The sequence below is a fragment of the Somniosus microcephalus genome, chromosome 10 (assembly GCF_052327205.1).
Source record: "Somniosus microcephalus isolate GS21.2 chromosome 10, FLI_Smic_1.0, whole genome shotgun sequence".
In the NCBI taxonomy this organism is placed as follows: Eukaryota; Metazoa; Chordata; class Chondrichthyes; order Squaliformes; family Somniosidae; genus Somniosus; species Somniosus microcephalus.
Genome location: NC_140996.1, coordinates 133,992,764 through 134,016,772, shown reverse-complemented (window position 1 = coordinate 134,016,772; position 24,009 = coordinate 133,992,764). Strand labels below are relative to the sequence as shown.

The 24,009-nt window shown below is 47.6% G+C and overlaps 1 protein-coding gene across 1 annotated transcript in view; it reads left to right on the top strand.

The window, feature by feature from the left end:
* Positions 1-24,009, top strand: part of LOC147111703 (coiled-coil domain-containing protein 81-like) — a 156,932-nt gene that overhangs the window by 94,619 nt on the left and 38,304 nt on the right. The window contains exons 8-10 of the mRNA XM_085998814.1: positions 1,317-1,437; positions 8,065-8,211; positions 21,790-21,897. Coding sequence (XP_085854940.1) covers positions 1,317-1,437; positions 8,065-8,211; positions 21,790-21,897 — 376 coding nt within the window. The remainder of the gene's footprint in view (positions 1-1,316; positions 1,438-8,064; positions 8,212-21,789; positions 21,898-24,009) is intronic.

Here is a 24,009-nt window from a genome sequence, read left to right as displayed (position 1 = left end):
CCCTGTTTCTATGCTGTAAATTCTATGTAATATCTCTCACACTCATTCACATGCCCTAGCTATGATGAACATTTAGTGCAATGTCTGCCAGTATGATCTTTTGCTACAAGCATAAATTGTGAAACTTACAATACAACATGATCAGATATATAAATAACTAAAGAACTTCAATGGCTAAAGATTCCACAAAAGCCATGAAGGAATATAATACTGGAAGAAAGAGGCTAGCTAACTTTAAGTAGTACAGCAACAACAGCGGGTTTTCAATGGTATATCGTGGGAACCTATACTGTTGTTCATAAAAAAAATGCATCTCCAGTGTTATGTTAGTATGAGCACATCATGCATGGAATGTAGTTTCAAAATGTTAATGATTGTAAGAATTGTTAGGTCTCACCATTAAACTTTAATGAATGTCTGTGGAGCAGTTGATATTTAAAGTACTGAAATGAAATTTTCATAATTAATTAAATATACTATAGTGATCAGAAAATGTATGACTTGTCTAGTTTATGCATGCCAACCTTGGTGATACTATGACATCCCTCTTGAAAGCTGGCTTTCAGTTCAGAGTGAAAGTCATTTAAGAAGTGATATTAATCTTTCTGACACTTTTGCCATCAAAGTAAAATACAGGAAACTTTTTTTTATCCGGCACCGACGGGACCAATGTGGTGCCGGTTCATCAAAAATTCCGGATAACCGAAAGCTATAGTAAAAGATACGGAAAGCTGACAGCTCCGTATAAAGCAACAAGTGCAGAACAATGGCCACAAGTTCCAAGAGTCTCTGTAGCTTAGCAACAGCTGCAGCCACACCCTTGCACAGCAACAGATGGAGGAAGGTAAGTAGAATATGAAGTAAAACTTACCTGAACCTACTCCTGAATTTTGCCGGTTAACCGAGATTTCCGGTTATTTAGGTGCCGGTAAATCGAAAGTTTCCTGTATTTTGGAGCTGAATAGTAGAAATGATTCATTTCATAGTAGTTACTTAGTTCATTTGAAAGACATTAACTGAGACAGCCTGAAACTAATTAGATTTTTATATTGGGCAACCTTTATTCCTTTTAATATAATGTACAGTTATTTAAGCACTAGGAAATGCTATGATGAACTTAAATTATAGTTTTCATCCTTCCATAATTAAGTTGGACGTTTTCATCTCCCTATAGGAGCAGCACTATTTGCTGATTGATTGATAGGTGTTGAATCTTGCAGTTTTCTGTAATATGTGTTGTAATGTAGGAGAAGTGATTTAGAATCATTTCAATAAAAGTGGAATTTTGGTTCACATTTTTTTTGATACATCTTTAGGTTGTCTTCTCCATATCGTTCTCTGCCCTGTCCGCCTGGCATTCAACACACAAACCTGCAGGCACCGAAGCTCAAAACGCCTCCAGCCACTGCCTGCTCTGATCATTGCAGGGCAGGACAGGTATGTACTTCTTCAAGTACCGAGGCATCAGTATAGACATATTTTATTAATTGTCATAAAACTATTACAGTATTGTATACATGGTAGAGTACATCCATTACAATATATGAATGTCAGCAAACCAACATTTGATCTTGAGGGACCTCTGGCAGATGCAATTTTTTTTTAAATGCTTGATGGCATTGGGGCCAATTTTTGTCTATGATTGTCCATGCCATGTGTTCAAGTTCACAGGGAACTATGGCACAGAGAAAGGGGCAGAGATCTATAATGCTGAGTCTCCAACCCTTTTGCATAAAATGAGCATTTCTGATGCTTGACCGTGGGCAGAGGAAACTGACACCTGAAACAGATAGTGACTTCATCACAATATTCAAATACTGTATCCAAATCACGCCATATAAATGGGTGTCTAGGGTTACTTGGCACTGAGCTACATATGGAAATAAGTCTAAATGGCATTCAACGTGGTAATCTCCGGATTACTCCCAGTGCCACGCGTTAGTACAGAAATAGGAGGATAGAGCAGATGAATGTGTGGCTGCAGCGATGGTGCAGGAGGGAGGACTTTAGATTCCTGAGGCATTGGGACCGGTTCTGGGGGATGTGGGACCTGTACAAGCCAGACAGGTTGCACCTCAACAGGGCCGGGACCAATATCCTCATGGTGGTGGGGTGGGGGTGTTGCTAGTGCTGTTGTGGCGGGTTTAAACTAGCTTGGCAGGGGGATAGGAACCTGAGTGTACATTCAGAAGGGAGAGAAGCAAAGCTGGAAATGGAAGGCAGAAAATTAGTAAGTGAGTTTGGAAAGCAGAGGAAACAAAGGCTAGAATTTGGCGGTGCTTAATGGTATATACTTCAATGTAAGGAGTCTAGCGAATAAGGCAGATGAGCTGAGGGCACAGATAGACACGTGGAAGTATGATATTATAGCTATTACTGAAACATGGCTGAAAGGGCAGGAATGGCAGCTCAACATTCCTGATTACAGGGTTTTCAGATGGGATAGAGAGGTGGTATAAAAAAGGAGGGGGGGTCGCAATACTGGTTAAAAAACAATTTCAGCTGTGAGGAGGGATGATATGTTGGAAGGATCATCAAATGAGGCCATATGGGTTGAACCGAAGAACGAAAAAGGGACAATCACACTACTGGGGGTGTACTATAGACCCCCAAATAGTCAGAGGGAGATAGAAGAGCAAATATGTAGGCAAATATCTGAAAAGTGCAAAAACAATAGGGCAGTAATAGCAGGGGAATCCAACTACCCTAACATTAACTGGGTTAGAATCAGTGTAAAAAGTATAGAGGGCACATAGGCCTAGAAATTCAGTATAGCCACTTTTGGGGCGGAAAAGTCGGGCGGCCGGTAAAGTTTGCGCCCGGCGCAAAGTCGAGGCCACTTCGCCGATATTCAGTAGCTTCGCCCTAAGAGTTTGCTCGAGCACTAAAACTGGCGTTACACAACTATCTTTAGGCGCAAAGCCGGCGGTGCTGAGCTAAACCGCCGAGGCCGGGCGCAGCGCAGGTGCGGTCATTTCTTGATTGACAGCAGACACCCTGGCGCCGGCCAGCTCTTAAAGGGGGAAGGGTCGAGTTCGTCTGCTGCCACGCCCTGGACACTGCAGCCCTCCAGCTAGGCCTAAACACTGCTGCTGAACAGAAATAGCACCGGGAAAGATGCAGAAGGCCCGTGAACGAGCGCAGCGCTTCACTGGCCATGATTTGAGGGTGCTGGTTAGGGCTTTGGAGAGGAGACGCAAACTCTTGTTCCCGGACAGTGGCAAGAAGCCTGCCACCAGCGTCTACAGGAAAGCCTGGAGGGAGGTCGCCCACAGGGTCACATCCAACAGCGAGGTCCCCAGGACTGGTGTCCAATGCCGGAAAAAGTTCAATGACCTCACAAGGATTGTCAGGGTGAGTCCCCTTTCCAGTGTCCTCCTCATCCTTGCATGTGCACCTCACATTATGGGCAAAGGGACCTAAAAGCCCTAATGGCCAGCCCTCATCCAGCAGCTCTGGGACTGGCATGAACATCAATTGCACATTCTGCACTTTACACACTGGCCAAGCTATTCGACCATGGGAGGCAGTGCACACAAGATCTGGGCACCACACTGGCCAAGCTATTCGACCATGGGAGGCAGTGCACACAAGATCTGGGCACCACACTGTACTTAGAGGCCGTCCTTTCTCTTGCAGGCCAAGCTGGCACACAATCAGAAGAGCCGGACTGTGACCGGGGGAGGCGGTCCCCAGATCCAGCAGCTCAGTGACCTTGAAGAGCGCGTGGGTAGCCTCATGGGTGCCCGGGTGATTGGCCCCGTTGCATCTGGAGATGCCGACCCTGTTCTGGGCACCAATGGTAAGGACATCACCTTTTGGACCTCTCTCGTCCCACTTGCGCTTCAGATCTACATCCTTTGCCACTGTCCGATCAATGCGCTGAATGCCACCACTCATGCCTCCCTCGCTGACGCCCTCTCCTCACTCTAAAGCTACTCTTGTGCCTTCCTGCTTTCAGATGGTGAGGAGGAGGTCCCTGAAGCTGCCAGTGACAGCCCCTCGGAAGAGGAGGAGGAGGAGGAAGAGGAAGAGCAAGGCGGCCCATCAGGGGAACCCTCAGCCGCGCCAGGGGATGCCAATGGAGGTGACACGTCTTCCCTGGAGGACAGCCAGGGGGAAGTGTCGCAGGGGAGTGTAGCTCCTGTGCCCAGTGGCGTGCAGCAACGCGGGAAGGGTCGGCCAGCTCGGCGGCCTTCTTCCCAGAGGGGGGAAGGGTCGCAGGGGAGTGTAGTTGCTGGGCCCAGTGGCATCCAGCAACGCGGGAAGGGTCGGCCAGCTCGGCGGCCTTCTCCCCAGAGGGAGAGTCCGGCCTCCAGTCCGGAGACGGTCCTCGCCAAGGAGGTGCGCCTCCTCGATCAAATGTCCGTGGACTCAGATCGCCGGCACACCGAGTTCATGGGGGTTGTGGCACGGTTGCCTGAGGCCATCGAGTCCCTGGCTCATAGTGTGGCCGATTTCGGCGCCTCACAGGCCAGGAGTTTCGAGCAATTCGAAGCAGCACAGGCCGCGAGTCGGGCCGAATTCGGGGCAGAACAGTCCGCGAGTCGGGCAGACTTCGGGGCAGAACAGTCCGCGAGTCACCAGGTGATCAGTGGTGTCGTGCAGTCACTGGCTGGTCTGATGCGGGCACAGACCAGGGCAGTACGGGCACTCACTGCTGCCACACTCGCTGTGTCAGCCAGGCATCGCCAGGGCACCCGCCGCGCTGCAGCAGCACAGCGGTCTGTCCTTCAGCAGATTGCTGCGCATGCTGCAGTGCTGGCCCGGGCGAGTGCCAGTGTCTCAGGCGAGCAGCGAGCTCCTGCCATCAGCCAGCTTGCCCCCATTCCTGCAGCCGCCACTGCCACTCCCCCGGTGGAGCTGCGACGAGCTGCTGGAGAGACTGCTGCTGCCCAGCCACAGCTGCAGCAGTCACCAGCCGGCCCCTCGAGGGCCAGAGCTCGTCTAGGCCGACCCCCAAGGGCATCTCCCGTCACGTCATGTGCCCCTCAGGAGCCTTCCCCCAGCCTTGCAGCAGCCACTGGGCACACTTTGAGGAGGAGCAGCAGGGCGGCCAGGGGCCGCAAAAGGCTGGTCAAGGAATCGCCCTCACGGGCCACAAAGTAGAGGGTGTGGGCAAATGTGTTTTTATATGGGGATGGTTGTTTTGTTATGGGGATGGTTGTTTTGTTTATGGGGATGGTTGTTTTTGTAAGGCTGAGGATGAAGGCCATTTTTGTGGAAATGTTTTGTTATTCCTCCCCAGGTTGTGGGAGTGAGTCATGTGTGTGACTGTTTTTTGGGTGTGTTGTCTGTTTTTGGGTTTCATGTGGGAAGGGCCCTGAGTTTGTTCAATAAAGCATTTTATTTATTCAGCTTGTCCATGTTTGATGTTTGAAGTGGTTGTTGCCTTAACCGGCTGAGGGCTTGCGGAGCGGCTGCATTCATGTGCCTTCATTGCCACAAGCCATTCCCTGACAGGATGTTGATGGTGGGGGATTCGGCGATGGTAATACCGTTGAATGAAGGGGAGGTGGTTAGACTCTCGCTTGTTGGAGATAGTCATTGCCTGGCACTTCTATGGCGCGAATGTTACCTGCCACTTATCAGCCCAAGCCTGAACGTCGTCCAGGTCTTGTTGCATGCGGGCATGGACTGCTTCATTATCCGAGGAGTTGTGAATGGCGCTGAACACTGTGCAGTCATCAGCGAACATCCCCATTTCTGACCTTATGTTGGAGGGAAGGTCATTGATGAAGCAGCTGAAGATGGTTGGGCCTAGGACACTGCCCTGAGGAACTCCTGCAGCCATGTCCTGGGGCTGTGATGATTGACCTTCAACCACCACAACCATCTTCCTTTGTGCTAGGTATGACTCCAGCCTGTGGAGCGTTTTCCCCCTGATTCCCATTGACTTCAGTTTTACTAGGTCTCCTTGATGCCACACTTGGTCAAATGCTGCCTTGATGTCAAGGGCAGTCACTCTCACCTCACCTCTGGAATTCAGCTCCTTTGTCCATGTTTGGACCAAGGGTGTAATGAGGTTGGGAGCCGAGTGATCTTGGCGGAACCCAAAGTGGGCATTTGTGAGCAGGATATTGGTGAGTAAGTGTCGCATGATAGCACTGTCGATGACACCTTGCATCACTTTGCTGATGATTGAGAGTAGACTGATGGGGCGGTAATTGGCCAGGTTGGATTTGTCCTGGTTTTTGTGGACAGGACATGCCTGGGCAATTTTCCACATTGTCGGATAGATGTCAGAGTTGAAGCTGTACTAGAACAGCTTGGCTAGATGCGCAGCTAGTTCTGGAGCACAAGTCTTCAGTACGATAGCCGGGATGTTGTCGGGGCCATAGCCTTTGCTGTATCCAGTGCGCTCAGCCGTTTCTTGATATCACGTGGAGTGAATCGAATTGGCTGAAGGCTGGCTTCTGTGATGGTGGAGACCTCAGGAGTAGGCCGATATGGATCATCCACTCGGCACTTCTGGCTGAAGATGGTTGCAAGTGCTTCAGCTTTGTCTTTTGCATTTACGTGCTGGGTGCCACCATCATTGAGGACGGGGATATTCATGGAGCCTCCTCCTCCCGTTAGTTGTTTAATGATCCACCACCATTCACGACTGGATGTGGTAGGACTGCAGAGCTTTGATCTGATCCATTGATTGTGGGATTGTTTAGCTCTGTCTATAGTATGCTGCTTCCGCTTTTTAGCATGTATGTAGTCCTCTGTGGCAGCTTCCCCAGGTTGGCACCTCATTTTTAATACACCTGGTGCTGCTCCCTGCATGCTCTTCTACACTCCTTATTGAACCAGGGTTGGTCCCCTGGCTTGATGGTAATAGTAGAGTGAGGGATATGCCGGGCCATGAGGTTACAGAATGTGGTGGAATACAATTCTGCTGCTGCTGAAGACCCACAGCGCCTCATGGATACCCAGTTTTGAGCTGCTAGATCTGTTCTGAATCTATCCCATTTAGCACGGTGGTAGTGCCACACAACACGATGGAGGGTGTCCTCAGTGTGAAGACGGGACTTCGTCTCCACAATGACTCTGCGGCACAGACACAATGGGCCCAATGCCCTCTTTTTGTGCCGTAAATTTCTATGATTCTATAATTCAGTAGTTTTTCTGCCCCTTCAGCTTTGGCAAAGGTTTCTAATCAGCTGAGATGCCTCTTTAATCCTTCTAAAAACTTTCAGAAGTTTTGCTGCTCAATTGTGATTTATCCTTTTAATTGTCTCGAACTCTTTGCGTCAATTTTAACTCAGTGTGTGAATCAGGCAGGCAGCAAACTTCAGTGATGTTTTCGCCATGAGGCCTGCACCATTTTAACTCCTGGACCTTATTTTAATATGACTGATGGGCATGACGCGTGCAGTTTCCATGCAAATCTTGAGGCCCACTTAAAGCAGGGATGCATCTCATAACACGAGGTTGCATCCCCTGCTTGCATTTTTGCTTGTACAACTCTGAAAGATTTGTTGGCAAGACAGATGAGTCAAAAGGCTGCTTCCTGCTTTTCAGATGCCTCCCTGGAGGTACTAGTGGACAAAGTGAGGACAAGAAGTGAGCAACTGTTTCCCAGAAGCCGCAAGCGCGTCCTCAAGGCCACAATGAAACTGGTCTGGACAGAGGTGCACAAAATGCACCAGGCTAAAAAAACACAGGCAGAAGGAATTTGGTGTAACACATGACTTGTTGCCCGATTTTGAGATACTCATACCTATTCTGCGCCTGTGCAACTAGTGCAGCTGAGTACAAAACCTTCCCTAATATTGCAGGCTCCAAATGATAGCTGATATAAAATGAAACTTATTGGGCATAGTTCCTTTCTTAGATATGTTATTGTGCTTTTCACATTGCCTTTAGCAAGCCGTGGCAGTAATTGTAAGGACTAGAACATAAAAGCATTATGAAATAGATACATTGGGGTTGAAGCAGAAATGTATATTGTTAAATATAAAATAATCTTCCAAACTGTGCACTAAGAATATAAAGTGTGTATTTGCAAGCTGTTGGAGTGTGCCTTAAACAGAAGAGTGAACTGAATTTATTTTCTGCTGTATGATGCTGCAGGAGCTGTGCTACCTTTGCATGCAACGAGCTCTGAAGAATTTCCCTATTGATCTTTCGGAGAACAGGAGAAGAAAAGAAGAGGAGGACGAACAAATACTACAGCAATACCAACAAATGAAAGACCAGGAGGTCCTCTTCCAGCAGCAGGTATATAACAAATTATGAACAAAGGGTTAAGCGCAGAATTCTATTAAAGTATGCAACCTTCACACTCGTGGTGATTAATTATTTTAGTGGTAAGTAAGCCATTTGACAAGGGCTTTCTGTAAGATAACTAAGGCCATATTATGTGGAATATTGTATGGGTGTACTACTGTACATGGTCTATGTAGTTATGATAAAAGTCATATCCCTTTCCTTTTGTCTAGTTGCAAATACTACCCCACTGTCAGAAGTGCAAAAGTAATTAGTAGAACAGGAAATTAAAGGGCAGGAATCCAGCTGTAAAATGGACATACAATAATGGGTGAACAGTTTAAAAGAAATAGCCATTTCGCTTTCAGGTTATTTCTTACATTCATTTCCTTTTGGTGTAGAGCCTGAGAAGGTCTCAGATACAGTACAGATGTGAGCTGTATTTAGATTTTATTTATATGTGGCTTAACTGGTGCTATCATGCAGTAGAATATGGTGAACATAGAGTTGTAATGCTTGGGTGCAGATTAAATATAATTATTACAGAGTTTCCACTTGTGCTAAAGAATGTGAAAATTGCACTCTCAACACACACCATCCTGACTTGGACATATATCACTGTTCCTTCATTGTCACTGGGTCAAAATCTTGAAACTCCCTATCTACCATCACTATTTGGACTGCAGCAGCTCAAGAAGGTGGCCCACCACCACCTTCTCAAGGGCTACTAGGGATGGGCAATAAATGTCGACCTTGTCAGTGATGCCCACATCCTGAAGAATTATATAAAAAAATATTTTTGATGGATTAGGCAGGTTTGTAATGGCTGAGACTGAGAATGTTAAGATGGACATTGAGATGTTGGGTGTTTCTTTTCGCCTATACCTATTGAAACTTGACCATAAAGCCTTGGTTCATAGAAACTTAGGGTAGAAATTTCAACTTCTGCAGGGGTGTGAAACTTCAAAGGAAAGGAAGATCGGGCACGGTGTATAATAGGCGGCTCATAAGAACATAAGAACATAAGAAATAGGAGCAGGAGTAGGCCAATCGGCCCCTCGAGCCTGCTCCGCCATTCAATAAGATCATGGCTGATCTGATCCTAACCGCCAATCCACTATCACAGAACCATCTCCTGAATCTAACAGAATTAGACACACGAAATAGGAGCAGGATCCGGCTACACGGCCCCTGGGCCCGCTCCGCTACCCACAGGGCCATGACCGATCCGAACCTAGACTCATGCCCAAATTCCTGCCCGCTCCCCGTAACCCTTAATTCCCTTTACTTCTAGGAAACTGTCTATTTCTGTTTTAAATTTATGTAATGATGTAGCTTCTACAGCTTTTTGGGGCAGCATATTCCATGGACCTACCACCCTCTGAGTGAAGTAGTTCCTCCTCATCTCAGTTTTGAAAGAGCAGCCCCTTATTCTAAGACTATGCCCCCTAGTTCTAGTTTCACCCATCATCGGGAACATCTTCCCCGCATCCACCCGATCCAACCCCTTCACAATCTTATATGTTTCAATAAGATCGCCTCTCATTCTTCTGAACTCCAATGAGTAGAGTCCCAATCTACTCAACCTCTCCTCATATGTCCATCCCCTCATCCCCGGAATTAACCGAGTGAACCTTCTTTGTACTGACTCGAGAGCAAGTATGTCCTTTCTTAAGTATGGACACCAAAACTGTACGCAGTATTCCAGGTGCGGTCTCACCAATACCTTGTACAACTGAAGCAATACCTCCCTATTTTTATATTCTATCCCCCTAGCAATGAAAGCCAACATTCCATTGGCCTTCTTAATCACTTGCTGCACCTGCATACTAACCTTTTGAGTTTCGTGCACCAGGACCCCCAGATCCCTTTGTACTTCAGTACTTTCCAGTTTCTTGCCATTAAGATAATAACTTGCTCTACGATTTTTCCTGCCAAAGTGCATAACCTCACATTTTCCAGTATTGTATTCCATCTGCCAAATCTCTGCCCACTTACTTAGCATGTCAATGTCCCCTTGCAGGTTTTTTATGTCCTCCTCACTCACTACTTTCCCTCCCATCTTAGTATCATCTGCAAACTTTGATATGTTACACTCGGTCCCCTCTTCCAAATCGTTAATACAGATTGTAAGAGTTGGGGACCCAGCACTGACCCCTGCGGAACACCACTAGTTACTGATTGCCAGTCTGAGAATGAACCATTTATCCCAACTCTCTGCCTTCTGTTAGATAGCCAATCCTCTATTCATGCCAGAATATTACCCCCAATCCCGTGATTTCTTATCTTAAGCAATAATCTTTTGTGTGGCACCTTGTCAAATGCCTTTTGGAAGTCTAAATACACTACGTCCACTGGTTCCCCTTTATCCACCCTATACGTTACTTCCTCAAAGAACTCCAGCAAATTTGTCAAACATGACTTCCCCTTCATAAAACCATGCTGACTTTGTCCCATTAAATTATGATTATCCAAATGTCCTGTTACTGTCTCCTTAATAATGGACTCCAAAATTTTACCTACCACAGATGTTAGGCTAACCGGTCTATAGTTTCCAGCCTTCTGTCTACTGCTCTTTTTAAATAAGGGTGTTACATTAGCAGTTTTCCAGTCTGCCGGGACCTTTGCCGAGTCCAGGGAGTTTTGGAAAATTATTACCAATGCATCCACAATCCCTACCGCCACTTCCCTCAAGACCCTAGGATGTAAGCCATCAGGTCCAGGTGATTTATCCGCCTTGAGTCCCATTATTTTACCGAGTACCACTTCCTTAGTGATTTTGATCGTATTTAGCTCCTCCCCCCCCTTTAGTCCCCTGTTTGTCCAGTGTTGGGATATTCTTAGTGTCTTCTACTGTAAAGACTGATGTAAAATATTCATTCAGTGTTTTTGCCATCTCCATATTTCCCACCATTAATTTCCCGGTCTCATCCTCTAAGGGACCAACATTTACTTTAGCCACCCTTTTTCTTTTTATATAACTATAAAAACTCTTACTATCTGTTTTTATATTTTTTGCTAATTTACTTTCATAATCTATCTTCCCTTTCTTAATCAATGTTATTTTTTGCTGTCTTTTAAAGTTTTCCCAATCCTCTATCCTCCCACTAGATTTGGCTACCTTATATGCCCTTGTTTTTAGTCGAATACTATCCTTAATTTCTTTACTTAGCCACGGATGGCTGTCTTTTCTTTTACACCCTTTTCTTCTCAGTGGAATATATTTTTTTTGGAAGTTGTAAAATAACTCCTTAAATGTACACCACTGATCATGTATTGTCTTACCCTTTAATCTATTTTCCCAATCCACTCTACTCAATTCCGCTCTCATACCTTCATAGTCTCCTTTATTCAAGCTTAGCACGCTTGTTTGAGATCCAACCTTCTCACCCTCTAATTGAATATGGAATTCAACCATGTTATGGTCACTCATTCCAAGGGGATCCTTTACTGGGACATTTTTAATTAATCCCGTCTCGTTACACAGGACCAGATCTAAGGTTGCTTGCCCCCTGGTCAGTTCAGTTACATACTGCTCAAGAAACCCATCCCTAATACACTCAATGAACTCATCCTCAAGGCTGCCCTGCCCAATTTGATTTGTCCAATTAATATGATAGTTAAACTCCCCCATAATTATGCGGGTAGAACAAATGAAGGACAGAGACACGTTGAGTTGCTATTCAAAGTGCTTGTTTACTAGGCCAGAGCAAACTGAGCATGCTCATACTAAACCATGTGACAAACCATGTGATAATACATTACACTGCTTGCCCCTTAAAAAAAAATGTATGTATTCCCCTCTCAACTACAACAAAACAATGGTTCAGCTAAGCATAAGCGTGCAACAGGTCAAGCTTGAAGAAAACCTTTGACCCAGAGAGCGCTGCATACAAATCTTGGAAAGTAGGTAACGGGTACTGTTCATCGTCAACCGCTTGGTTGGTAGTAACTTTGTAGTCACCACACAAGTGTACAGTTTTGTCTGCTTTGGGCACTATCACAATCGGGTTGGCCTGTTGTTGTAGCTCGCTACCATAATAGGCAGCTTTACTGACTGGCCAGTGTGCTGAACTATACATTCCATTTGTCCTCATGTCTCTAGGATTTCTCCGGAGTAGGTTTTTAACTCTATGGTACTCTTTGTAAGTGATATTTGATTAAACTTACTCTCATATGTGTTCTTACTCATGATAGAGCCGCCGTGTCGATATACCTATCAATGTATTGCTTGTTGATCAAAAGTTTTGTACGGAAGTCTTTCTCACGACTGCTAGCGTTGCCGCTAGTGGAATGTTCTTCAACATCAGGTGTGTTCACTTCAATATTGTGAATTCCTCCTTTTTGTTGTCGCTGCTTTTCATTGCCACTAGAATGGTTCTTACTTCCTGCTTTAAATATAGCTCTGCAAGCTGTTGAAATATGGCCTTGCTTCTGGCAGTGAAAACACTTCACATTTCTGTATTGGCAGGTTTGTAGTGAGTGATTTTCATTGCAGCAATAACAATTCACTGAACTGCTCTCACCGATATGCTTTTGACTTGGTCTCACAACTTTAGGTTTGGCGGTGGCTTTGTGACTGTAGACCTCAGCTGCACTAGTGACTTGAGTTGGACAGAGCTCCCTAGCATTCTTAGACGCCATCGCCATAGATAGAGCAATTTTGCAACCGTTAGGTTTGGAGTGTTCAGTAACGTGGACTGTGCATGCTTATTCACTAGTCCACACACAAAGTTATCTCGCAACGCACAATCCAAAAATGTGCCAAAGTTACAACGCAAAGACGGATTCTTAAGAGCTACAATGTACTTACTGATAGTTTCACTTTGTTTTTGGTTTCTGGTATCAAACTTATAGCTATCTGCTATTTCTAATAGCTTTAGGTCGAAATCGTCCGAGTTTGTCGACAATGTCTTCAAACGACGCATCCTTCACTTTCCCTGGTGCAAGTAGGTTTGTCAATGTGCTGGAGACATCTGGCCCGTTCTCGGTTAGAAAAATTGCTTTCTTCCATTTACTAATTACTTTATTTTGAGCTTGAACATTCTCATCTGCACCTTTGGCCTCAATAATGTTATTGGCCCTAAAAAACATCTCCATCCGCTCAATGTAAGAACTGAATGGTTTATGTGCTCAGTCATACATGCCGAGGCTTCCAATGAATCCCATAGGCGCGGCTGTGGCAAAACCACTAAGAGACTCTTACAGTGACTTACATAATTGTCTGTAACCAATGTTGTTACCTCGAGCATTAATTGTCTGTAACCAATGTTATTACCTTTCAAGTTGGCTCTGGTTAAACAGAGCTAGATCGACAACATCGCGATCTGATGCGATGACGTCATCACATGGGTCACGTGACGTCCCCTTCGGTGGGAAACGTGATGACGTCATGACGTCAGAGGTAGAGGGCGGGGCCAGCCAGTCCTCGCGTGGATTGAAAGAGAAAAGACCTGTTTTGAGCTTCTCCTGTAGTTTCTTGTTTTGTAAAGTTCTTAGACAATAAATTCAGTTTGTTAACTTCCAGTAAGTTATAGATTCTTTGTTAGGAGTGCAGAGACTCCTACATTGGTGACCCCGATTCCTCGCGATCGTTTTTCGCGGTGAAAGCCGAACACAGGCCAGTGATGGAGGCCAATGCAGTGGCCTTGAAGCTCCCCCAATTCTGGGAACAACAGGCAGCCTCTTGGTTTGTGCAAGCCGAGGCGCAATTTGAGCTCCGCAACATCGTTCAGGATCAGACCAGATATCTCCACGTGGTCTCCGCCCTCGAGAGCTCGACGGCGTCGAGAATCATCAGCCTGCTGGAGGGTCCTCCGACTGCTGACAAGTATGTCGCCATCAAGACACGATTGCTGCAGGTATTTGGTCTCACCAAAGCGGAGCGCGCTCGCCGTTTACTGGCTCTACCAGGGTTAGGAGACTCCAAACCCTCGGAAATGATGAGTCATATGCTGACTCTCCTGGGGTCCGAGCCCCAGTGCTTTCTGTTTTGCGAACTGTTCCTTACTCAACTTCCTGAGCAAGTACAGGCGTCCCTCGCCCGAGCAGAAACCGCAGACTGCGTCGTGCTCGCCGAAGAGGCGGATAAGATTTATGCGGTCCGGCAACAATACTGAGCCCTCGCGCAACGCCCCGCCACGAAGAGCCCGGCCCCGGCTCCGACAAAGGCACCTCCGACGACCGGTTTCTGCTACTACCACGCCCGTTTCGGCCCGAAGGCCCGCTGCTGCCGCTCGCCATGCAGTTTCGTTACCAGACCGTCGAATAGACCATCGCGAGTCAAGCAGGCCGGTCCCGGTACTTCCCCCGCGGCCGCGATGGCAATCGGTGCTTCCGGGAATCTCACCTACGTAACCGACTCCATCTCCGGCCGTCGTTTTCTATGCGACACGGGGGCGCAATGCAGCATACTGCCCGCCTCGGTCATAGACCTTCGCTCCGGCAGCCGTGGTCCCCCTATGCAAGCGGCCAACGGGGGTTCGATCCGCACTTGCGGGAAGCGCCTCGTCCGAGTATGTTTCGGTGGACAGTTTTTCAGCTGGAATTTCATCACCGCTCAAATCTCACAGGCCCTGTTGGGTGCTGACTTTTTAGGCGCCAACGGCCTGTTGGTGGACGTGAAAAATCGACGCCTCGTTCGCGCCGCCACGCTCGACGATATTTCGGGGGCATGCAGCACGGCTGCGTCACACACGATTTCATGTGCGCGGCCGCAGCCCGACGATTTCGCCCGTCTCCTCGAGGATTTCCCCGAGCTGACGAAGCCCAACTTTTCGGCTCCGACCGTCAAGCATAGGGTGGAGCACCATATTTCGACTACCGGCTCGCCCGTTTACGCCAGGGCGCGACGTTTAGAGCCCAGCAAGCTAGCGGCAGCAAAGGCAGAGTTCGCCGTGATGGAAAAAATGCGGATCATCCGTCGGTCCAGTAGCCCCTGGTCCTCCCCTCTCCACATCGTCCCCAAGCCCGGCGGGGGATGGCGGCCCTGTGGGGATTATCGCCGCCTCGATGACATAACGACGCCCGACCGCTACCCCATTCCCCATATACAGGACTTCTCAGCACATTTGGCGGGGACGTCCATCTTCTCCAAAATCGACCTCGTCCGTGGTTACCATCAGGTGCCAGTGCACCCTCAGGATGTCGAAAAGACAGCGGTAATTACCCCCTTTGGACTCTTTGAATTCCTGCGAATGCCCTTTGGGCTTAAGAACGCGGCACAGGCATTTCAGCGCCTCATGGATTCAGTCCTGCGGGACCTTGACTTTCTGTATGTTTATTTGGACGATATTCTGGTTGCCAGCACCTCCAAGGAGGAACACCTCGAGCACCTTCGGGTCCTTTTCAGACGGCTTCAGCAGCACGGCCTCATTGTTAACTCGGACAAATGCCGTTTCGGCCTATCGCAACTGGATTTCCTGGGCCACCGCATAACCCCCACGGGGGCAACGCCACTTCGGGTCAAGGTGGAAGCAATTGCGGCGTTCCCGAAACCGAAATCCGTGAAAGCTTTACAGGAGTTCCTGGGGATGGTTAACTTCTATCATCGTTTCATCCCCAGGGCTGCACAGCTCATGCGTCCTCTATATGAGGCCCTCAGATGCTCGACGGGAAAGGACCCTGTGGTATGGTCACAGGACATGGATCGTGCTTTCGAGGAGACGAAAGCCGCACTCGCCAATGCCGGGAGCCACCATCGCTCTCACGACGGACGCGTCAGACTACGCGGTGGGGGCTGTCCAGGAGCAGTGGGTCGACGGCGCGTGGCAACCTCTGGCCTTTTTTAGCCGCCAGCTACAACGGCATGAACGCCGGTACAGTACTTTCGATCGAGAGCTGTTGGCTTTGTTTTTGGCCATCCGCCATTTCCGTTTCCTCCTCGAAGGACGACGCTTCATCGCGTTTGTCGACCACAAGCCATTGCTGTTCGCAATGGCCAAGTCTGCGGAACCATGGCCGGCTCGGCAGCAACGGCAGTTGACGTACATATCGGAGTTCACCACCGACATCCGACATGTGGCCGGTAAGGACAACGTCGTCGCCGATTGCCTATCCCGCGCCGCCGTCCAGGCCGTCCAATTGGGCATTGACTACGCACAGATGGCGGTTGACCAAGCGGATGACCCGGAGACCCAGGGTTTTCGTTCGGTTCCAAACAGCCTCCAGCCGAGGGATGTGCCTTTCCATTCCGCAGGTACCACTCTGCTCTGCGACGTTTCGCTGGGTGCACCCCGTCCGATCGTCCCGTCTAAATGGCGTCGTACGATTTTTGATGCCTTACACGGCCTATCGCACCCTGGAGTGCGGGCATCGCAAAAACTGCTGGTTTCCAAATTCGTATGGAGGGGAATACGCAAAGACGTCAAGGATTGGGCGAACACTTGTGTTGTTTGCCAACGGTCCAAGGTGCAGTGCCATGTCAGAGCCCCGCTCGCCACCTTAGAGGTCCCGGAACGGCGATTTGATCATATTCACATCGACTTAGTGGGACCACTCCCACCTTCCCGGGGCTTTACGTACCTTTTGACGATGGTGGATCGCACCACGAGGTGGCCGGAGGCAGTTCCCCTGATGTCCACCACATCTGCGGACGTTGCTCGAGCTTTCGTTTCATCCTGGGTAGCTCGTTTTGGTGTCCCTGCGGATATTTCGTCGGATCGGTGGCCGCAATTTTCGTCCGAACTGTGGAACGAGGTGATTTCCGTGTTGGGCGTTAAACTCCACCGCACTACGGCCTATCACCCACAAGCGAACGGCTTGTGCGAGCGGTTCCACCGCTCCTTGAAGGCGTCGCTCAGGGCCAGCCTGCTGGATGCATCCTGGGTCGACAAACTACCGTGGGTGATGTTAGGACTCCACACGGCGCCGAAGGAAGATCTCCAGTCGTCGGCGGCGGAGATGGTTTACGGGCAACCGCTTCGAGTCCCAGGTGAATTCCTGCCGTTACCTACGCGACCATGGTCCGCGGCCACACAAAAAGAGACCCCCCGGGATGCGGCCCGCTGTTTCCGCCCAGTTCCGACCTCGCGGCACGGTTTGCTTTCGTCCAACATCCCGGGGGAGTTGTCGAAAGCCAAGTTCGTGTTTGTGCGCCAGGACGGCCATCGTACCCCGCTCGCACCGCCGTATGCCGGACCCTTCAAGGTTTTACAGGCAGGGGACAAGAGTTTCGTGATTGACGTTGGGGGCAAACCGGATCACATCTCTGTCGATCGCCTCAAGCCTGCGCACCTGGACCTCGAACGACCGATCGAGCTGGCGCAGCCTCCGCGCCGTGGCCGGCCGCTGGCCGCTACCACACCTGACAACGCCGTGCTGCCTACCGGTTCGCCGCCTGCTCAGCGTTTTCCCCTCCGGGAATTTCGGAGTCAGTCCAACAGACTTGTCCGACCTCCTCAGCGATTGACTCTTTTCGTTAAAGACAATTCTGGGGAGGTGTATGTGGCAAAACCACTAAGAGACTCTTACAGTGACTTACATAATTGTCTGTAACCAATGTTATTACCTTTCAAGTTGGCTCTGGTTAAACAGAGCTAGATCGACAACATCGCGATCTGACGCGATGACGTCATCACGTGGGTCACGTGACGTCCCCTTCGGCAGGAAACGTGATGACGTCATGACATCAGAGGTAGAGGGCGGGGCCAGCCAGTCCTCGCGTGGATTGAAAGAGAAAATACCTGTTTTGAGCTTCTCCTGTAGTTTCTTGTTTTGTTAAAGTTCTTAGACAATAAATTCAGTTTGTTAACTTCCAGTAAGTTATAGATTCTTTGTTAGGAGTGCAGAGACTCCTACACGGCCATGATTGTCCCGATCCCGCCGAACAGTGACTCGGCATGTTACCTGTGTACCTGTGAGAATCAACGCTGCTGTTGCTGTGTATACATACACGCGAAGGTGAAGCACAGACAATTCTGCATCATCATTAACAGTAAAACATCGCAAAAATTCATTTAGGTGCCACAAATTCACCTTAAACTTTTCCACTCGAAGGTTGAACACTGGGTCCTTCCATGACCCCTAAAAATGACTTTGGGATCCTATCCTTGTCGGCAAAAAGGAATATATGGGGTTGGAGCAAATGAAGGACAAAGACATAATGAGTTGCCAGTCAAGGTGCTTGTTTAGTAGGCCAGAGTGAACTGAGCATGCTCATACTAAACCATGTGACAAACCATGTGATAATACATTACAGCTCCCATATTAGCTGACATTGTTAATGGTTCTCTCTCCTCAGGTACTGTCCCCCTCCTTTAAATCTGCCGTCATCACCCCTCTCATAGTACTTTTCTGTTCAACAATTCATTAACAACCACTTACATTTATACAGTGCCTTTAGCATAGAAAACCATCCCAAATCGCTTCAGAGAGGCATAATCAAAAAGAATTCTTAACTCTCCATAAAGCCTATTCAAGACTTGACAATCGCCATATCTGGAGAGACTCTTCTAGCACTTCTCTTACACACCTAAGCAGGATACAAGAAAAAGCTTGTAACCTGCCAAGTAGATCTCTATATCAGTTCCAGTTTCCAACCTCTCGGTTTTGTTGCAAATTTTCATGTCTTGATTTTATCAATATTTCTATAGCCAATGGTCCTCTGAACTTTCTTGTTCTTCCTAAGGTGAAAATACACTATCCCACATGCTGTTCCTCCTCCATGCATCTTCATTATGTTGAAGTCAAAACTCATTGCACTCAACTGTGGAACTCCTTACATCCCTTAGTCTTTCCTTCCTGCTACAATCTTCCTACTGTTAAAACCCAAGCTTGCAACATCTGATCCTTACTTACCATACCTTCTATTTTAATCTTTTCAACCTTGGTGGTATTCTACATAATAAGCCATGGCCCTTCAATGTGGTATTTCAATTTACAAAAAGAAAAATTGGTTAAAAGTCAGCAAGCGCCTTTTGCTTACATGGTAAAATTGCTGTCATTTCATAAACTTAGCATGCCTGTTTTACACATCAAAAATATAATTTATTTTGTTTGAGTGATTTAAAAAAAAAACATATAGGGGTAGATTTTCCCAAACCTGTCGGGAAGAAGGCGGGACTTCTCCTTTCGGGTTTTTGACCCGCCTACTTTGACGTCCGGCCAATCCACGCAATTTTCCCTTGATTGACCTTGTTGAGCCCGCCCAGCAGGCTCAGCAGGCCAATTAAGGGCCATCCAGCAACAGGTGATGTCACAGACTGCAATTTCATCTGTCAAGAGTTCTTGACGGATGAAATATCAGCGTTTCACAGCCGTTTGAAGCTGTCAAACACTGACAGTCTGAGTTCTGACGTGAGTCATTCTGCACAGACTCAGTTAGAACTCTTACCGGCACTCAAAGCTGAAGGCTGTCACTTTTCACAGATCGCAGCCGTTCAACTTTAAGTACCGGCTGAGTGATGCGCTCCCGACAGCTACAGGAAGAAAGGCTGTGAAGGTAAGTACAGGTAAGTAAAAGTTCTTTACACACTTTAGACACACCAAACACACTTACCTTTACACTCATGCACCCATCACTCACCTGAGCGCCAACATCGCGACCCCTCCAACTCCTTCAACCCGACGGCCCGCCTGCTCTAACCTGGCGTGGTTTGGAGCCGTCGGGAAATCCACACGAAACCCCTCAAAATAGGGATTAGGCTAACAGGCAGTTAACTGGCACTAATCCCTTCCCGCCTGGTTTCGGCGGGTCCCAGTGCGGGGCGGGTACCCGCCGCCCCTGAAACTTACGTGGGGCGGGGTTTTGGGCGGGATGGTGTCGGGACCCCCAAATTCAGGATTTTCCCCCCCCACACGCCTGAAACCCCACCTGACGGCTCCAGGAAAATCTAGCCCATAGTCTCATATAGTCTCTGAATATGATTTCACTGCTGCCATCCAGTAGCTTTTCTACTATTCTTTGTGTGAGCATAAACAGCATTGGCAGGATGCTTGGCTGTGAGGAGCAACACAAGTGAGCAGGGATCACTCAGTTAGAATCAGAACCAGGCTGACTGTTGTTTCTCCTCTCTATTCCGGGGCACTGTGGCCAACAATAGTGCCCATACTGCCATGCTGGCTTAGATCAGCCAACTCAGCACAGAACCATGATCAAATCTATAAGACTCTAGCATATATGGCTCATTTCAATGACAAACAATTAGGGAAGCTCCTTATTTGCCAATCGAGACATTAGAAGAGCTCTGATATTTCTTTTTATTTGCAAAAAAGTGAATATTTTACTCGGCAGAGTTGTGAGCTATTTTACTCTATGGTAATCCATTGTACAATGACTAATTAGATTATGGAGAGATCAGAATTAATGGTATAATTGGTAAAAAGATTATAAAACTGTTGGTAAACTCTCCTTTGAACATAATGGGCTGGATTTTGTGAATGGAGGTGAGTTGGAGGCGGGACTGCAGCTTGTCGTGTCAATGTCCCGCCTCCATCCTCGCCTGACCATTCAGAGGGATTTTCCCCTGATTGAGCTTGTTACGCCCGCTCTGCAGGCTCAGCAAGCCAATTAGGGAAGAAGTCACTGACAGATCACGTCAACGTCAGACGTGCTATGTCAAGACTTCTTGAAAGAAGAAATGACAGCATTTGACAGCTCTGTGAAGCTGTCAAACACTGACATTCTCTAGCTTGATGAGTCTTTGTGGTGAGGACTCAACAAACATTGAAAATAAGTACATTTCAGATGTCTGATGGATCGGAGGGTCCATCAGCCATTACCTGAAATTGACACGGTTGATGTCCGCTCTCCCGATCCAGCGCGGCTAAAGGCTATAGAAGGAAAAAAGGTAAGTGAACACTTTTTTAAACTAATCACTCACCTTGCATACTTACCACTCCACATTTGCATCCATCACTCACCTCTACACCTTACCTCCAGGTGCCTCCGACCGCCGCAGACCTCCATGTCTCCTCCAACCCGGCGGGGTTCTCCGAGGTCGGGAAGCCTTCACCTGTGAAGGTAAAATGGCACTAATCCTTTTTTCTGCCTGTTCACTACCTGTTAACAGGCAGTTAAAAGGATTAAAAGCCTTTCCCGCCTCCAGGAGAAGGGACCCAAAGCTGCACATCTTCCCGCCTCCTGGCAAATGGGCATTGAGGCAGGATGGAGGCGGGTTTGCCATCCACCCCCACTTTCTCCGATTTTACGGGCTGGCCCGCCTCCATGCCCGCCTCCTCGGGGCTTTGAAAATCCAGCCCAATGCCACAATTCCTTGATAGCTTTATTATATTGGTGAACTTTTAATGCACACTAAAAGCTGGCAATCCAAAGTTTAGTTTGTCCAAATATCTAATATTCAGATAAAGTACAATCACATGAATGAACTCAAAGGGAGGAATGTTTGCTACACCAATATCTTCTTTTACATGTTCTTATCTTTTAGCAAAAAGACCATTTGCATGGTTAAAAACCACACATTTGCTTGTCATGCAGTTTATTATGGCTTAAATATACATGGGTATAAGTAAAAAGTCATTTTTTTTTACTTTGTTTACTTAAATAGCAATGCGTGCTACAAATGTTCTCTCGTGCCATTTTTTCGTCTTCTTGTTCTTAATTGTAGTTAATGTGTTTCTGTTGTTTAATAGTGTGAAATGTTGGCTAACAGAGAATACAACCAAAAGATTTCAGCATTCAATGTAGGAGTCGCTGAAGCCAAAAAGAGACGGAAGAATTCAAAATTCAAAGAATTTTATGTAAGACATAAACAGCATGCTAGGAATTTATTTTTGGAATTGTTTTCTTTATGTATGTTTGACCTTTGATCTTAAAGTCCCGAGTCTTAAATATTTAAAAGTCAAAATCCAACTACTTTGATGGCAGAAATGACGCAATCAATAGTTTACATTTTTAAGATTATTGTGATTCATGAAAGTAAAAATTCTGGTGGCACAGTGGCACTGTAGGGAGCGTGGGAAATTCTGCCCACCACTTTGACCCTGCCATGACTTGTCCCACGTTCTGGGGCTGGGATCATTACCGTAATAGGTGAATACCCACCTCAGTAGTGGCGCATCAGGGTCACCCACCCAGTGGAGTAAACAGAATCTTGGAGAAGCAACCTCTCCAAGAGTGGGAGTCATGGGCTTATTGGGCCAAAGTGGTGCCAGACTTTTAGGAAATGCTCCCATGCTGTAAAGCCCCAACTCAAATGGCAATTAATCCCTCTAGGATAGATTTATGTTTGATTATTTTTCTGGGCGAGACCCACTTGTGGCTCAGAACAGTACCTATGCCTTCTTTCTGCAGATGTTAGTACCATTGGTCCTTATGGTAGCGTATCTGGTAGAATTCCCATGGAGCCCAGGAGCACCACAGAACTACACAGAAGGAACGACAACCTGGTTGAGCCAGAATCTACCCCAACCTCCGGTTTCTTGATGATCGTAAGCCTGAATTCTGCCCCATTTTTAGCAGTGGAGGAAGGCCTGCGCCCATGCCACTAAATTTGTCAGGGCCTCTTTTTAGGCAACCCTGGCAGCCAACTGAATTGAGCTCAGGCATCAATTTAATATGGAAATAAGCGTCCTGCACCCGTTTCTGGACCCAGCCATGAAATTTGTCAGCCGGAAGTGAAGCAGTCGCCAGAGCTGCTTCACTCAGCATTAACTGATCTATAAGAGACCTAATCAGTGGCCCTTAAAGGGACTGCTGGTGGCTGCCACCAAAAATGCAAGTATGTTTTTCATACTTATGCTGATGTGGAGCTGTAAGAAGCAGGAGTGCTCCTCCGGCTCCACAGCACTATTGTGGGCTCCTGTCAGCCGACCCCCGCCCACCTTTCCTGTTCCCCTCCTCCCACCCCCCTCATCCACCCTTCCCCACCCCCACCTCCCATCCAGGATTTACCTGAGGGCCACTGTAGGCGAGGCAAGCAACCCAAATTCCATCCAGCCACACGGACGAGCTGCCTCTGGAGATGCAACAGATGCCGGCAGCTTCTCTGATTATTAGAATGAGGCGCGAGGACCAATTCAGGACAGTCCTTCGACTTTCTGGTTTGGGTGCGTATTGGAAGCACACCATCTGTTATGCACCTGCAAACGGTCTATACTGAATTTAGCCCCCAGAGGTAGTACTGATCAATATTATCACAGACCGACTTGTCCTTGTGAGGTATTGGAAACCCTGCCAAAATGTTCGGTTCAAAACAGTTAGTAAAGCGTTGATAGCTACAATTCTTAGAAGTTCTTGAGTCTTGAGTCTCATCCAAAATCAGAGGCCTCGGACTTCATCAACTTTATTCCTTTGAGTTGCGAACACCAATCGGGCATTCAGATGCAGCTCGCAGGTTTCAAGGCCACCAATTTGAGTCACCTGCAACATTGACAGTGACCCTCAAATAGGTCCTGGGGGGAGAGGGGAGAAAGTGGGCTGGCAACGGCCTGCAATTATGCTGTGGGGCAAGGAGGAACACTCCTGTTCCTCCTCACTTCACAGTAAGGTAAGTTAAAATTCAAAAACTTATCTTTTTGTTGCCAGCCTCCAGTAGTCTCTTTAAGGACTGCTGGTTAGGCTGCAGTGGATCCTGAAAAACTGAACGGAGCATGCTATGCTCAGTGCTGCTGGATTTTTAAAATCAGGGTTATGTAACAGGCATTAAGCCCCTCATTAGTGTATGCACGGGGCCTAATGCCTGTTACAGATGGACCCAGGGAACCCTATATATCGCCCAAGCCAATGCAGCATTGAATGCACTTCAGGCACCATTCAGGTGTGGGACTTTGCCTTGTAAAATTGGTGAATTAATGCACAAGCTGTAGGTCCACATTGATTTACTGTAAAAGCATATTGCTTTGTAAACTGAG